This window comes from Xiphophorus couchianus, unplaced genomic scaffold, assembly GCF_001444195.1.
Source record: "Xiphophorus couchianus unplaced genomic scaffold, X_couchianus-1.0 Scaffold1000102, whole genome shotgun sequence".
Lineage (NCBI taxonomy): Eukaryota > Metazoa > Chordata > Actinopteri > Cyprinodontiformes > Poeciliidae > Xiphophorus > Xiphophorus couchianus.
In genome coordinates this window covers 375,046-389,110 of record NW_020963015.1, presented here as the reverse complement: position 1 = coordinate 389,110, position 14,065 = coordinate 375,046, and the positions used below count along the sequence as shown (strand labels likewise).

At 38.1% G+C, this 14,065-nt stretch overlaps 2 protein-coding genes across 3 annotated transcripts; one reads left to right on the top strand and one right to left on the bottom strand.

Annotated features, from left to right (window-relative positions):
- Positions 1–143: 143 nt before the first annotated feature.
- On the bottom strand, positions 144–4,767 carry LOC114141400 (oocyte zinc finger protein XlCOF6.1-like). 2 transcript variants are annotated; one of them, XR_003594824.1, is made up of 3 exons: positions 4,388–4,767; positions 1,347–3,261; positions 144–554 (listed from the first exon to the last, which is right to left on the bottom strand). XR_003594824.1 is itself a non-coding variant. In XM_028011942.1 (2 exons), exon 2 carries the CDS (start codon positions 3,244–3,246, stop codon positions 2,038–2,040), a length of 1,209 nt encoding a protein of 402 aa, XP_027867743.1. In that variant the 5' UTR covers positions 3,247–3,261; positions 4,388–4,767; the 3' UTR covers positions 144–2,037. The 2 variants fall into 2 exon arrangements, 1 of the variants encoding a protein (XP_027867743.1); XM_028011942.1 differs by having other exon boundaries at positions 144–3,261.
- A 2,727-nt stretch (positions 4,768–7,494) lies between these two features.
- On the top strand, positions 7,495–10,521 carry LOC114141404 (gastrula zinc finger protein XlCGF8.2DB-like). Its single transcript, XM_028011945.1, has 2 exons — positions 7,495–7,804; positions 9,090–10,521. The coding sequence occupies exon 2, from the start codon at positions 9,105–9,107 to the stop codon at positions 10,209–10,211; it is 1,107 nt and encodes a 368-aa protein (XP_027867746.1). The 5' UTR covers positions 7,495–7,804; positions 9,090–9,104; the 3' UTR covers positions 10,212–10,521.
- The last annotated feature ends 3,544 nt before the right edge of the window (positions 10,522–14,065 follow it).

The window sequence follows — 14,065 nt, the reverse complement described above, 5'->3', positions numbered from 1 at the left end:
AAACAGAATGCACAATGAAGAAAGTCACTAAGCGAGGAAGCTTTAGGACCACAAAAGAAGAGATGTGTGTGTTTTAAACATTTTTAGCCTCTCACAACAGGAGCAGTTCTGCAAAAGGACCACTGAGGTTCTGCACAGCTACACAAGGTCATCATTTTATTGGGAAAAGCATTACCGTCCTTCTGTTCTTCATTTGTGTTGCTGTGGTTCTCCAGGAAGCGGTTTCTCTTTGTTATGCAGAGAGACATCTTGCACCTGATGCATCACATGACACATACCCAGAATAAGCACAAATAACGTTTCTCTAAAGCGTAGAAATTTATTAACACAATAGTTTAACCTTGAAGTCAAAATATTGAGCCAAACTCAAAGTTATCAACATGCAACCTGACGACTACACAAAAGGAAAAAGAAATAAACTTAGAAACTCATTTATAATAGTCAAATAATAGAAAACAGCAATGCAGCAAAGTCACAGTTCAGGATGGGATTTAGTACAATATCAGTCTACAAGCTAATAAGGAATCAATCAGGGAAACGGGTCAAATGCAGACCTTACAACAGACGGCAAGGCATGAAAGCACCTGCAGCCGTTTCTGCAGGGTGAGTTAAGTTTAAGCAAAAGGTTAGCAACTCATTTGCTTGTTTTTGCTAATAAGTGAATTTAAACAAAATAGAAGTAGAAAAAAAGAGGGCTAAATGTGGATTTTTAAACATGCAGCATTGGGACGGCTGCATGCGCTGGACCGATGTAGGAATAACTAACTGTTTGGGGGAAACTAGTTTTTTGAAGATGGCTTGGGAAAAAAGTTTTTTATTTACACATTTAATCATTAAATGTTTTGAAGCAAAGATCAGTTGTAAGTTATTATACCCACTCTTCAAGGTGTGAAAATAATTCAGCTCACTGCTATCAGATGTAAATATATATTTTTTGTTTAAAATAAAGTCAGTTAAAGTTTAAATTTACATTTTCTTTTCTTTGCAAAGAGAAGTGGTGTCATGGTGTGTAAACTAGAACAACAGTGAGTCGTAGAGTAAAAACATTTTTACAAGAGACATAAGTGAGTTTCAGTCGCATAAAGTGATGGAGATTCTAAAAAAAGAAAAAATAACCAATAGATTAGTTTACTATTAAAATAACTGTTAGTTGCATCCCTACTCTATCCATCTAATCAGCTCTGCACAATAAACTCTGCTTTAAAACGGTCCATTGGAAAAGTTAATCAAGCAATGAAATGGTTGAATATTCAAAAGGAAAAATAGGATTTAGCGATTTGAAAACACATCAAACCAATAAAATAAATCAATATCTGAATCCTAAACTAATTTATCGCTGCCCAGACACAATCCTTTACTCTGAGCTGACCGGCAATAATATTCTTAGAGTAAGAAGTTCAGTAAACCTTAAAGGGCAAGGTCCGATTTTCTTTTTTGAAATCACAAGAATAAGGTCGTCATATGTGTTAAACAAAGAGGATATTGAATATTACGGGAAAAGTTTGTTTTAATGACAGCAAAATTATCAAGATCTGACATGATCAACCCAGCAAGTCGATGTGGTTCTTTCTCTGAAATAAACTCAGTTATTTGCATGGTTGCTTCAATCTACTGAGAATAATTTAATGCTTAAAAATCAAGTATTTCATTTTTATAAAACTGAAACCAAAGTATAACTTCACAAGACATTCCTCATTTTAGTTATGTTTCAGGAAGGAATTCTAATAAAATTATTACTGTTCCATCGTACGTTTCTAACACTTTCCTGCTTCATTCCCCTAAAAGACAACCTCATTCTGGTAATCTGACTAATCTGAATATAATCACTCTACTCTATTCTTATGGCTGTTCTCATATTATTGCAACTTTATTGTGCAATAACAACCTTATTCTCATATCTATTTTTGCTAGCCTGGCCCTTATATTCCATCGTACGATCCTAACACTTCCCATTTTAAGATTTCAATATCAAAATTTCAATCTTTGAGCCCCACTGCTGGGTTTCTAGAGATTACTGCTCGATGGATTGAGTTCCTATCACCCAAGATGCTTTTCATCTTTTCGAGACCTTATGTGTTGCCTGAAATGACTGTTGTCACTGAAACATTTACCACATGCTTTGCAAGAATACGGCTTCTCTCCTGTGTGCGTCCTCATGTGAACTGTCAGATTATACTTCTGAGCAAAACCTTTTCCACAAACGCGACAGACGAAAGGTCTTTCACCCGTATGAACTCTGATGTGTGTTTTTAAACTTCCTTTCTCCCTGAAATTCTTTCCACAGGTCACGCATGAGAATGGCTTTTCGCCTGTGTGAATCATTTCATGATTAGACAAATGCCAGCTATAATTGAAAGAACTGCCGCAGACTTTACAGATATACGGCTTCTCGCCCGTGTGACTCCTCTCGTGAACATTCAAGGTAGTCTTTCTGGCAAAAAGTTTTCCACATGTCAGACATGACAAAGATTTCCCACTTGAGTGAATCTGCACGTGCCTGTTGAGTGTGTTTTTATGGGTAAAACATTTTCCACAAGTCGGGCATGGAAAGGTCTTCTCCCCTATATGAGTTCTGGTGTGGCTGACCCACTGACCGTTGGTCCTGAAAGATTTATCGCACAGTTCACAGGGAAAGGGTTTCTCCCCTGTATGAATTGTCCTGTGGGCGGTCAAGTTGCTCTGCTTGGTGAAACCTTTTCCGCAGATGGCACACTGGAAAGGTTTTCCATCTTTGTGAGTCCTCAGGTGAACAGTCAGGTATCGAAACTGAGTGAAACTTTCACCGCATTTTTCACAGGAAAAAGACTTTTTCTTCCGTGACGTCAGCTTTTTCACTTCATTTGTGTCTTTCTGATTTCTTCCTCGTTGAAGTTGGCTCTCATTTTCATAAACGCTTGCAGAGAGGAGTAAGTCTTGGTTTGGTTCTGGTTTACTGGCAGGAGCCACCATGACGGTCTCTGTCTCCTGCTTCACTACAAGCTGCTTTTCGTCCTCTTTAATCATTACAGGCTCAGGTTCCTCCTTTATCATGTCGTCACCAGCAGGGGTCACTGTGACGGAGTCAGTCTCCACCTTCATTACAAGCAGCTCTTCCTCCGGAGAGACGCAGAGTTCAACCTGTTCTTCTTTGACTGGTCCAGGTTCCGGTTCCTCCTGTTCCACTTTAATCTCTAGAGCGTTTGGACCGGAGTTTATCTCTTGGTGAACGAGAAACCGATCAGCAACAACCTCCCAAGTAAAAGACATGGTGGAGTGGAAGACCTGATGGAGAGAAGAACAGAAGCAGAACTTTAACTAGAAGATTTAACTAAATCTGGAATATTTGGAGTTGCTTGCTCAAGATTAATTGCTGCAGATTCAAAAGCTTGATTAAATCTCTGCTCTATCATTTAGGGATGAAACAATTAAAGCAGGTTAATTGTAAAAAACTAAATAATCATCAGCTAATTTAGTAATCAAATAACAAAATATAGACTCAAAAGAAGACCATTTGCTGAGAAACAACACAGAGATGCAATGAAACTAAAACTGTATAGAAAAAAAATTACAATTTGAATTTAAGAAGTCTAAATCTGTTCTACTCAGAATCTTTCAGGTGGCATTTTTACCTGCATCACATTTCTTAAAAATAATAAGAAGAAGAATTAAAAAATCTCCAATTGGACAACTTTTTCTATCCAAGTACTAATTAAAACCAGTATCACCAGATCAGCCCTTCACTGTACTGGACGCCCAGTCCAGCAGAAAGGCCTGAGCTTTTCACATGTTGATGTTAGAAGTATTTATTTAGCTGCAGATGCTTCCTTTGCTACAAATGATCCAGTGTTCACTAAAGGAATGCTGCGTTACTGAATTTTAGGCAGTGTTTATTTTCCTACTTAAAAAAGATTGGTTTATATTTTTATGCAATTTTAATATTTAAAATGGCAAAACCAGCAATTTTGTTCCATTTGATCACTGGAATACTGAAATCATTAGCTTTCAATAGCTGATTTTTTTGTCCATTTTGTTAATGTAAAAGTATTAACAGTTGTGAAAGTTTCTTACTGTTGCATAAATCTGCAGGTTAGTGCTCTTTTTATTATTTTAACTGGACTAACTATTTTAACTGAGATCAATTAGTTTATAATACGTTCTTCACTTTCGTAAAGCTGTGGAGTTACAGTATACAATCAATATCAGACTCCATCGACAAGTAGGCTCTCAAAACTATTTATACATAGTTTTATACTCATACATGTATTTTTGTATGAGTTTGTTTACTGTTGTGTTTCTTTCTGTTTTTACTAGCCGCTGTTTCCACTCCCAATATGGCGGAAAGGCAACGTCTCCGTCCAGAAGCTAGCTAACATTCACTGTCCCAGCACGTCACATATTGCTCTCTTACCGTAGAAATCTCGTTCGTGTTCCTCGGAGAAGGAGATGCTAGCAGTGCAGAGCCCAGTTAGCCTCCAGAAATATCCGTGAACAGTCGGTTTTGTCCCCTTTCTTCTAAAACTAAACTGTCTTGTTCATAGCGTTAGCTTGACCGCTAGCTTTGAGGCTAACTAGTCTCTATCAGGCAGCTGTTGCTCCTAAAACTAGAGGAAACTGGGTCCTAAAGGCGTGTTTCAAATATTAACAAAGCTAAGAAGGAGATATGACTGTTTTAATAGAAAGTGAAGAACTCAAACTTTATTTCCTCATCTTCTTTCTTTTTGCTTTTGGGGTTGGAACATAGCCCCATTCATCGTGCATTGCTTCGTCTTCTTCGCTTGTAATTATTGGCGTTTAGCAAACAACCTAAAAGTTCACCACTGCTGCCACCAGCTGGTAAGGAGTGTGGACGTTGGATTCTGACATCTAATTCAAAGTACACTGAAGAACTTGTAATATCGTAATCTCCTGATATATATTTCTCATTTTAATCTTTTCAAGGTAGAAAGTGAAACAAGGTATCATATTTCTTACAGTGTACCATAATGTGTTCAACTGTCTCTTCCTGATCATAAAACTTTCAATTGATTGTTTGTGTTTATTTTCCTCACTTTCTTCTTCTTCTATTGTACAATTTGAATTATTTGTTGTTATTTCTACCGTTAACTTTTTGCTTTCTCTGCTGTTTTTCTCTCCATAGAAGCTACTTTGGTCAGACGTTCTGATTGGCTGTGGTTCCTTTCTGGAGGAGAACGTCAGCTGAGATAATGATGCATCAACTAACTGTTGTCCTTCTCCTGCTGCTAATATTTTGCTGGTACTGAGCCCGTTCTGATGGAGGGTTCTGCCTGCTAAAGGGGAGTTTTTCCTGTCCACTGTTCCTCGATATGAGGGACTGCTGTACGGATGACACGAAGCTGTCATCCATACAGCAGGTTTGAAAGCTATAGGTCAATAATTTGATGCAATCTGCTGATTTCCTAAGATAGAAACTTTTTAAATTACTTTCAATCATTAATTGAATTAGTCTGCTGTTTGATAGGGTCAGTTATAAATTAAATATTAGAGTGACAGAAATCATCAGCAGTGATTTCCATTGTGGCTCCTGGAACACAGAGAAATACATTCAAACAGAGAAGATCTGAACAGCAGAGCTGAAACATCAGATCAATGAACCCTGATCAATAATCAGAGAGAAGAGAGGAAATCTATCTGGGTTTACAGAACTCTACAGAACCACAAACATAAACCCCAGCCTGCAGCGGCTGAGTGAATCTGGTCTGGACTCTGTGGATCAGAGTCATGGATTCAGAGACGCTGTAGAAGGACAGAAGACCTGCTCCGTGGTCCAGGTACACTCCCACTCTGGAGGGAACTGGACCGGAGATGGAGGTCCAGATGTCATTGTGAGAAAAGTTAAAACCTTTTTGGGAACAAGTTAATGCCCAAGATTTCTCCATACCGCCAAATAAAGATTTATTCCTCATTCCTGCTCTGTTGATGCTCTTGTAAACGACTGCAACACGAACTAGTTTTCCGCTCCAATCCACCTCCCAGTAACATCGTCCAGTCAGACTCTCTCTGCTCAGAACCTGAGGCTTTTTAATGAATCTGCCTGGATCACTAGAATAAGACTGAAGTTGAGGCATCGCTGCCACCTTCCTGTTCCCCTCTGATAGGACCAGCTGTGTGTCTGCTGTGTTTGGATCCATAGTGATTTCACATGAATATTTTAAGAATCCAGCTCTGGTCTTTGGTTCTGGTTCTGTTATTAAATCATCTTCAGTTCCATCAGTGAGATGTTTGTCCATGAGTCTCTCAGGACGTCCTGTAGTTTCTCTCTGAGCTCTGACACAGCTGCTGCCACGTCCTCAAAGTGTCTCAGAGGACGGATGTTGATGCTGGATGAGTGTGTAGACTCACTGAGTGCTGGCAGTGAGGGGTAGTTGAGGAGAAACTGGCTGTGATCCTCTGTGTGTGAGAGCTGCTCCAGCTCAGCGTCTTTCCTCTTCAGCTCAGTGATCTCCTGCTCCAGCTTCTCCTGAACATCTTTGACTCGACTCACTTCAGTTTCCTGCTGGGATCTGATCTGCTGCTTCACATCAGAGCTTCTTTTCTGGAGGAGACGGATCAGCTGGGTGAAGATCTTCTCACTGTCCTCCACTGTTTTATCAGCAGAGTGATTGATGGCAGAAGTGGAGGAAAACATAAATACTCTCTGCATCACTCATTTACCTTGATTTTAATCAGCGGGTCAATTTGACCCTGAACAGTGTGTGTGTCTTAAATTCAATTATAAAGATCACCCATAAAATACAATTTTAATTTACCTCAACTATTCCAACAAAATGGCCTGTGTGCCACATTTGCATAAACTCCAGGAGATTTGATATAGTCAGGGAGCCAAGGCCAGCCAGCCAAACCTTTCAGACACAGGGAGCAGATTCAGAATAAACAAACTGTCTTTAGACTTAAAATTTTCACCTGCTCTAGAGTCTCAACTGGTTATTATCCAGATTAGCATTAGCGCTTCTGAAGCTGCTACCTCCGCAACCCGACCCTGGATAAAGCGGAAGAAAATGGATGGATGGATGAGTGTTATGGGTGTCCAGTTGGTGCAGATATGGTGTGCAGAAAGGAAGTCTTTATCGCTTAAAAAGGTTCCTGACCTCATTATCCTTTGTGCAAATACACGTTTTGATGATATTGACTTTTCAACCCCAAATAAAATAATTTTAAGAGTGTTGTTCTTTAAGATACAGTCTTTAAAATTAGCAAACACATTTTACACCTTGTAGATAATAAACTCCTGACTATCCAAATAAAATCCTACTTAAAAATTTGTAAAGCTGCAGCTCTTCTGTACTGCAGGCTGTCTCTCTTCCTATTAGGCAGAAACTGACATTTCTCCTGAAATGAGCTAGTCAGTGCTACATCTAGCTAGTATTCATTTTAAGGTGGATTTTCAGCCCATCTTTATAGACTCTGCATACCACACCGTGCTGGAAGTTCTGATCCACGCCACCTACCATTAGGTGGCGCACTATCGTGTTGTTTTTACAATAAAGACCAGAAGAAGTACGAAAACAAGAGACCGAAAATGAAGAATAAGTTGCGTCAATGTTTCGCTGTCTTCTGCTATTTAATTCCACCTTTCTGCATTTAATGTACCATTATAAGCTTTGATAGTATTTCTTAGTTTGTCTTTAACACCGATTTTTCCCTGGTTGACCAGCAACAGCAGCCCGAAGAAGACCTGTTAGCCCCCGAGCTAACAGAGAAGCTAACTGTTTCCTTTAAGGATAAATGGGACGAAAGGAAACTTTACATTGAAAATATTGGACATTTATTCAAGTCCTTCTCGGACGAGCAAACACGTCAAGAGTCGGTAAGAGAGCGACATTTGGCGATCTGTTGCATTAAATCCTAGCTAACAACTTCTTGTGCTGCGAGCAGCTGTGACACGTCAGTGACTCCGCCATATTGGGAGAGGAAAGAGCGGCCTGTAAAACATCAAAGTGAATGGAGGAGCTGCAGCTTGAAAAGCTTCAAATACAGTTTAGTGTTTGCATTTTACATAAAACACATAAATGTTTCAAATATAAGTGTTTATTCTCATACCTTTGACCGTTTCTGGCATGAAAATAACCTTCTGGCTATTGATGGCATATTAACAGAAATGTGTTTATTATGCACTGTATATGCAAAAAATAAATAAATATTCAGTCACATTGCCTATGTGCAGTAAATTTATATTTTGTGTTTATTAATGTTAACTGCCTTGTAAACAGCTCTCCATATCACAACCTGGAAAGTTCTGGGATTTTACTTCTGAATCTTAAGGTATGAATAACTTTTAATAAAAAGCTGGAAGGTGAGAGAGGGTTTTGGAAAATGTCTTTCCATATATCCCTTATGTTTATCCTTTAGTCCGACCTTCCATTCACTTGTCCATAGAATATGTATTAATCTGCCCATTTAGCCAACTATGGGATTGGAGGGATTACAGCTAAAATGACAGTAAAAGACAGTAGATAAGAACACACTTAAAAATAATTACTATTTATATTTCTGACTTGGTATTTATCTTTATTCTTGTGATAGTATTAGTTTCCTCAAGACGAACAAACAAACAGCAGTTTGCTTGCAACCCAAATGTCCTGTTAGGTTTGGTGGTACAACCCAATCCAGTGTTCTGTTCAGATCCGTTCAGGCTTTGCTTGGTGACCTGTCCTGGTGTAGAAACCATGTATGAAAAATGTCCAAATGTTCAGAGTTATCTGTTAAAACCAACAGCCTTTAATTTATGATGAAATGACTGAAGCTGCCACTAGGGGCAGCAACAACCTGCTGGTAACTCATGAGTCCTTAAAAATCAACAGTATGGAGTGTAAACGGTGATTGAAGGAGGAATGGTCAGTAGCCAGTTTGGCAGTAGTTCAGATATTTAAAACAAAAAACTAATCAATAATTATCTAAATCAACTGATATGAATACTTATCGTCACATGTTTTTCAGCCATATTGCCCAGCCCTAGTTACTGAAGGACTGAATGACAACAGCGACAGAGCTCTAAATCAGATATGTGGAATATCCACATTTTCTTTCCTCACATCTCACATAGATTTGTTTCAACCCCATTAATAAGCCCTAATTCTCTCTTGTTAACGCAGGCTTTCCACCGCATCATGTCTGTCATCACGTGGGAGGTCGTTGGCGATCACTTTCTCATCAACCAATCAAGCAACTCCATTCTTGACTGTAACCAAGGCAATGCAGTGGAGGAGAAGCTGGAGGAACCAGAAGCTCGACTAATTAAAGAAGAAGAGATCGAAGTCTGCATCATTCAGGATGAAGAGCGGGTTGATGTGAAGAAGGAAACTAACAAATGTATTCTGACTTCCACTTGTGAGGAAACGTTTCTCGGTGAGCCAGAACTGCAGCAGATGTTGGGGAGAAAGGATGAACCAGAACAAATTGATAAGGAACCAGTTGAAGGCAGTGCCTTCCAGGAAGACGACCAGCAAGGAGTGAAGCAAGAGACGGACACCTTCATGGTGATGCCTTCTTGTGAACCAGAACCAAACGGCGACATCGTACAAGACAGAAGCTTTTCTTGTGAAGTTTGTGGTAAATGCTTTACTAAATCTAACTACCTGACTGATCACATAAGAACCCACTCAGGTGAAAAACCCTTCTCATGTATGACCTGTGGGAAAGGTTTCACACAGAAAACTAACTTGATTGTACACATGAGAACCCACACTGGTGAAAAGCCCCATTCCTGTCAATTATGTGGGAAGTCTTTCAGAGCCAGCGGCCATTTGGCTAGCCACATGAGAACTCACACAGGGGAGAAGCCTTTCTCATGTTTGGTCTGTGGGAAAGGCTTCACCCAGCAAAGTAACTTGACTGTTCACATGAGAACTCATTCTGGAGAAAAACCTTACTCCTGTGATGTTTGTGGGAAAGCCTACAGTGACAAAACATACTTAAATGATCACATAAGAAGTCACACAGGCGAGAAGCCTTATTCTTGTAAAGTGTGTGGCAAATCCTTCAGTAACCGGAGTCCTTTGACCAACCACATGAGAACTCACACAGGTGAGAAGCCGTATCACTGCAAAACCTGTGGTAAAGCTTTTAGCGACTGTAGCAATCTGGCTAAGCACATGAGAACCCATACAGGTGAGAAGCCCTACTACTGTAATGTTTGCGGTAAAGCGTCTAGTGACAGCAGCAGCATGGCTAAGCACATGAGAACCCACACAAGTGGGAAGCTGTATACTTGTTAAGTTTGTTGAAGTTCTTCCAGAAATAATTAGCAGATTACATAAAAACTCTTTATATTCTGTCTGAGCTGTTGAATAGCTTGTAAATCCATCTCCAGGTGCCTATCTGCTGCCGGATGTAGGGCTCACGTTGGAAAGGCAACAAAGGACAAACAACCATACACTATCCATTATCAAACACACTTATTCCCTGTGGGGTCGTGAGAGTACTGGTGCCTTTCTCCAGCAGTGAGGCGGGATCACTCTGGACAGGTCGCCAGTCCATCTCCACTTTATTTAAATTGATTAATTACATGTTTGTAATAATAATAATAATAATCATAATAATAATTTGAAAAAAAAATCAAAACTTTTCATGTTCAAAATTCTTTCAGTTTAATTTTTTTTCAATTTCAAAAAATGTTTTTAAATAAAAAAAATCTTTTGAACAAACTTTATGGCCACAATTTATCTCCATAGATTTTCTTTTAAATGTGTGAGGAGTCATTCACTCCCAGAGAGAAACTGCTTACGTTTCAAAGTTAACGCAGGGAATGTTCTAGAAATGAACAAAAGGAGCATTTTATTTCACAACTATGACAAAACAACTTACGGCTTATTCAAAGTGCCTTACTGGTGGTGCATTACAATCTCATTAGTGCGTCTCTGGTCCTTTTCCCTGTCCAGGTTGTTAAAAACTTGATTGTCTAGATTGTTAACTTCCTACATGGATGATTCTGCATACTGAATACAAATTGTCCCAATTTCCTTTTTTTAAAATCTGGTCTTAATTTTCAAAGATCAAAAAAATGCTTGGAACTGACATATCTGATCTATAACGCTTTTCCCAACATTTCTGTAATCACAAATCATTTCTAAAAAAAACTCCCAACAAATGTTGCTGCAGTGAGAGGAATTTAGATTTCTGGCTGGTTTAGTTGTGAAAATTGGACATATTATGGAGCTTGCATCTGTATATTACTTTAGCTTTTTTCTTAGTATATAACAGATTTGTTTAATTGTTTTTCACTTAAAAGATCATTTAAGTCAACATTTTTTCCCTTGAAGCCTTTTATAAGGACTGGATTTTATTTGAATCTGGATTAGTTCTTTTTATCTGCGGATATTTTGTGTATCTTGTGTGAAGAACATTGTGTGTTTTTTTGCATTTGCACTTTTATTATTCTTTAACAGTATTTCTGTTATCTTGATGGAAGATGCTGTTTGTGTGAAATGCGTATAAATCCTAGTCTTATTTCTAACTCCTGTTTGTTTCTGGCATTACACCCCCTCTAGTGGACAAATGAAGAAATTAGTTAAACTGTTTGACGATTATTAAGTCAGACATTGTTACTGGAAACTGAAAAATTTACTGGGCTTATTACTTCCTGATGGATCTTGGAGATCTCCTTGATTATGTTGCTTTGCTTCAGTATAGATTTATAAATTATTCTTATGGCATGAGAATGTTCTTTTAAAACACAGGAAACATAATGAATAGAAATGTTATTGCTCCTCTGCAAACTCTGCTGACTCTGCCAGCATCCGTGTGAGAAGCCATTTCCTTGTGAGTTGTGTGATAAATCTTACATAGCCAGCAGTGATTTGTCTCGTCACATCCGGATTCATCCCGGTGAGAAGCCATTTTCCTGTGGCTTGTGTGAGAAATCATACAGAACCAGCAATGACTTGGCTTTTCATGTCAGAATTCACACACGGGACAATCTGTTCTTCTAAAGTGTGTGATAAATCTTTCAGTGTCAGAAACTACCTGACTGTTCACCTAAGAACCTGTTCAGGTGAGAAGCTGTTTTCTTGTGAAAAGTCTTTTGACTAGAATAGTGATCTGACTCGTCACTTAAGAACTCACATGGGCTAGAAACCATACTCCTGAGAAGAATGTGACTGTTGTCACCCTGCAGATCACCTGGAATAAAGTGGAGGTGAGGCCGTTTTCCTATTGAACAGAAAATATTTTATTTGATCGACTGCCCACTATAGAGATGCATTTTATGGCAGCTATGTTTGTGTTTAATACATTGTGACCTCTAAAGATTTATAAATTGCAAAGCTTTGTTTATTTTATAAGTGGTTTGTTGTGTTTATGTATCTCTGTTACATGTTGTGTATTTTTACCATTGTGACATTTATGTTTGTTTTTTTTTCCTTTTTGATGATCATAACTGAATCATTGGCCATCCTTGTATTATTTTCAGATATTTCTAATAAAAAACTTAATTTAGACTTTAGTCTAATTCTCAAATTTATTGTTTTACTGCACTTTTTGGGCACTGGTCAGAAATTCGACATTGGTGATGAATAGCTTTGGTCACATTTCTCTGTAGAGAAATTTCAATATTGTAGCCAAACATGCATCTACTAAATACTGGCTTGAAGAGGGTGAATATGTATTCAATCTCTTGTTTGACATCTCATTTTAAAAAATTGTCATTACGTTTTAGAAATCAGTTTTCACTTTGACAGAGGTTTTTTTTGTGGGTTTTTTTTGGTCAAAAAGCCAAATTTTGTTTCTCATGGCTGATTTGTAAAGTAATAAAATGGGTAAAACATCCAAACGGATAAATATGTTTTAGCGGTATAGCATAATACCTGGATGACTCGCAATGATTGACAGAAACTGCTTTGAAAGAGGGGAAAAAAATCTGTCAAAATGATTTCAGCTCAAACCCTGAGAACAGAAATGAAAACCGTTTAAGAAAAAAATAATTACTTTGAATGTGTTATGTCAGGAGTTTAAAATTGAGTTTAGTTTAGTCTAAAATAATTATGAGGTATAATGTAGTTTTTACAAAAGATCTGTTTACATCCTGTCCAGTAAGAGGCGGTATTCTACTTACAATTCGGTTGTCAACTATTAAAGCCGAAGAAGAAGAAGAAATAAGGGAGTCTGCGGCCCCGTTCTCTGTATGTAAAGCCTTCTTCGCGTTTTGTCTCATTATGAACTTTAATAGTATTTGCAGTCAATCTTTCGCAGCGATGTTGTTTCTGTTTTAGCAGCTCTAACAACCTGATATCACAGTTAGCCTTCGAGCTAACTGAGAAGCTAGCTCTGAGAAGAGATGCACAGCTAGTTTCCGGTCAGTAATAGTGTTTCAATAAAGCTTCATAATTGAACGACGTGGTGCAAACATAATTTCTTCTAAATACTGAAACATGACAGTGCAGTAAAAGAGCTGTTTTCTATTATCTGTGACAGCAAATGCTTGGCAGGAGCTGCTTTGATTGCTACGTGTTAAAACACGTCAGCACGGCCGCCATATTGAAAGGGGAAACAGCAGTTAGTAAAGATGAACTGCTGCAGTTTTAACTTGATTGAAAGCGGTCTAAGGCTTATGGTGAACAAAACTATATATCGTACTAGCTGGGCATTTTTTGACACTATAGCAGTAGTATAGTATACTACTGCTTTTATTGTCATAAACAAGTTGAGCCAAAGACAAAAATATATGTATGGTAAAATTAATCAACAGTGCAAAAATATTGAATTAATCATATTCTGATTTTCTTTATTTAAAACTACTATGTTTATATAGTTTTTACATGATGAGTCTAGGCCTTCCAATTGAGTTTATCCTAAATTATGATTGCTAAGAACGTTCAGTAACTTTACTTAATATAAACCCAATATTTTTCCAGATGTCTTTGAATATTTATTGAAAAATTAAAACCACTAATTAAGCTTTTGTTCATCGTCCTCTCAAACCAAGGTTTCAATATAGACATTTCCTCTGATGCACTTTAACATGAATATCATCATCTGAAAGAGACACATCAGCAAACAACAGGGTCAAAATTGTAATGGCTCATTTACATACACGATTAAGAGTTTTGTTCCCAATACTGACCCCTGGGGGACA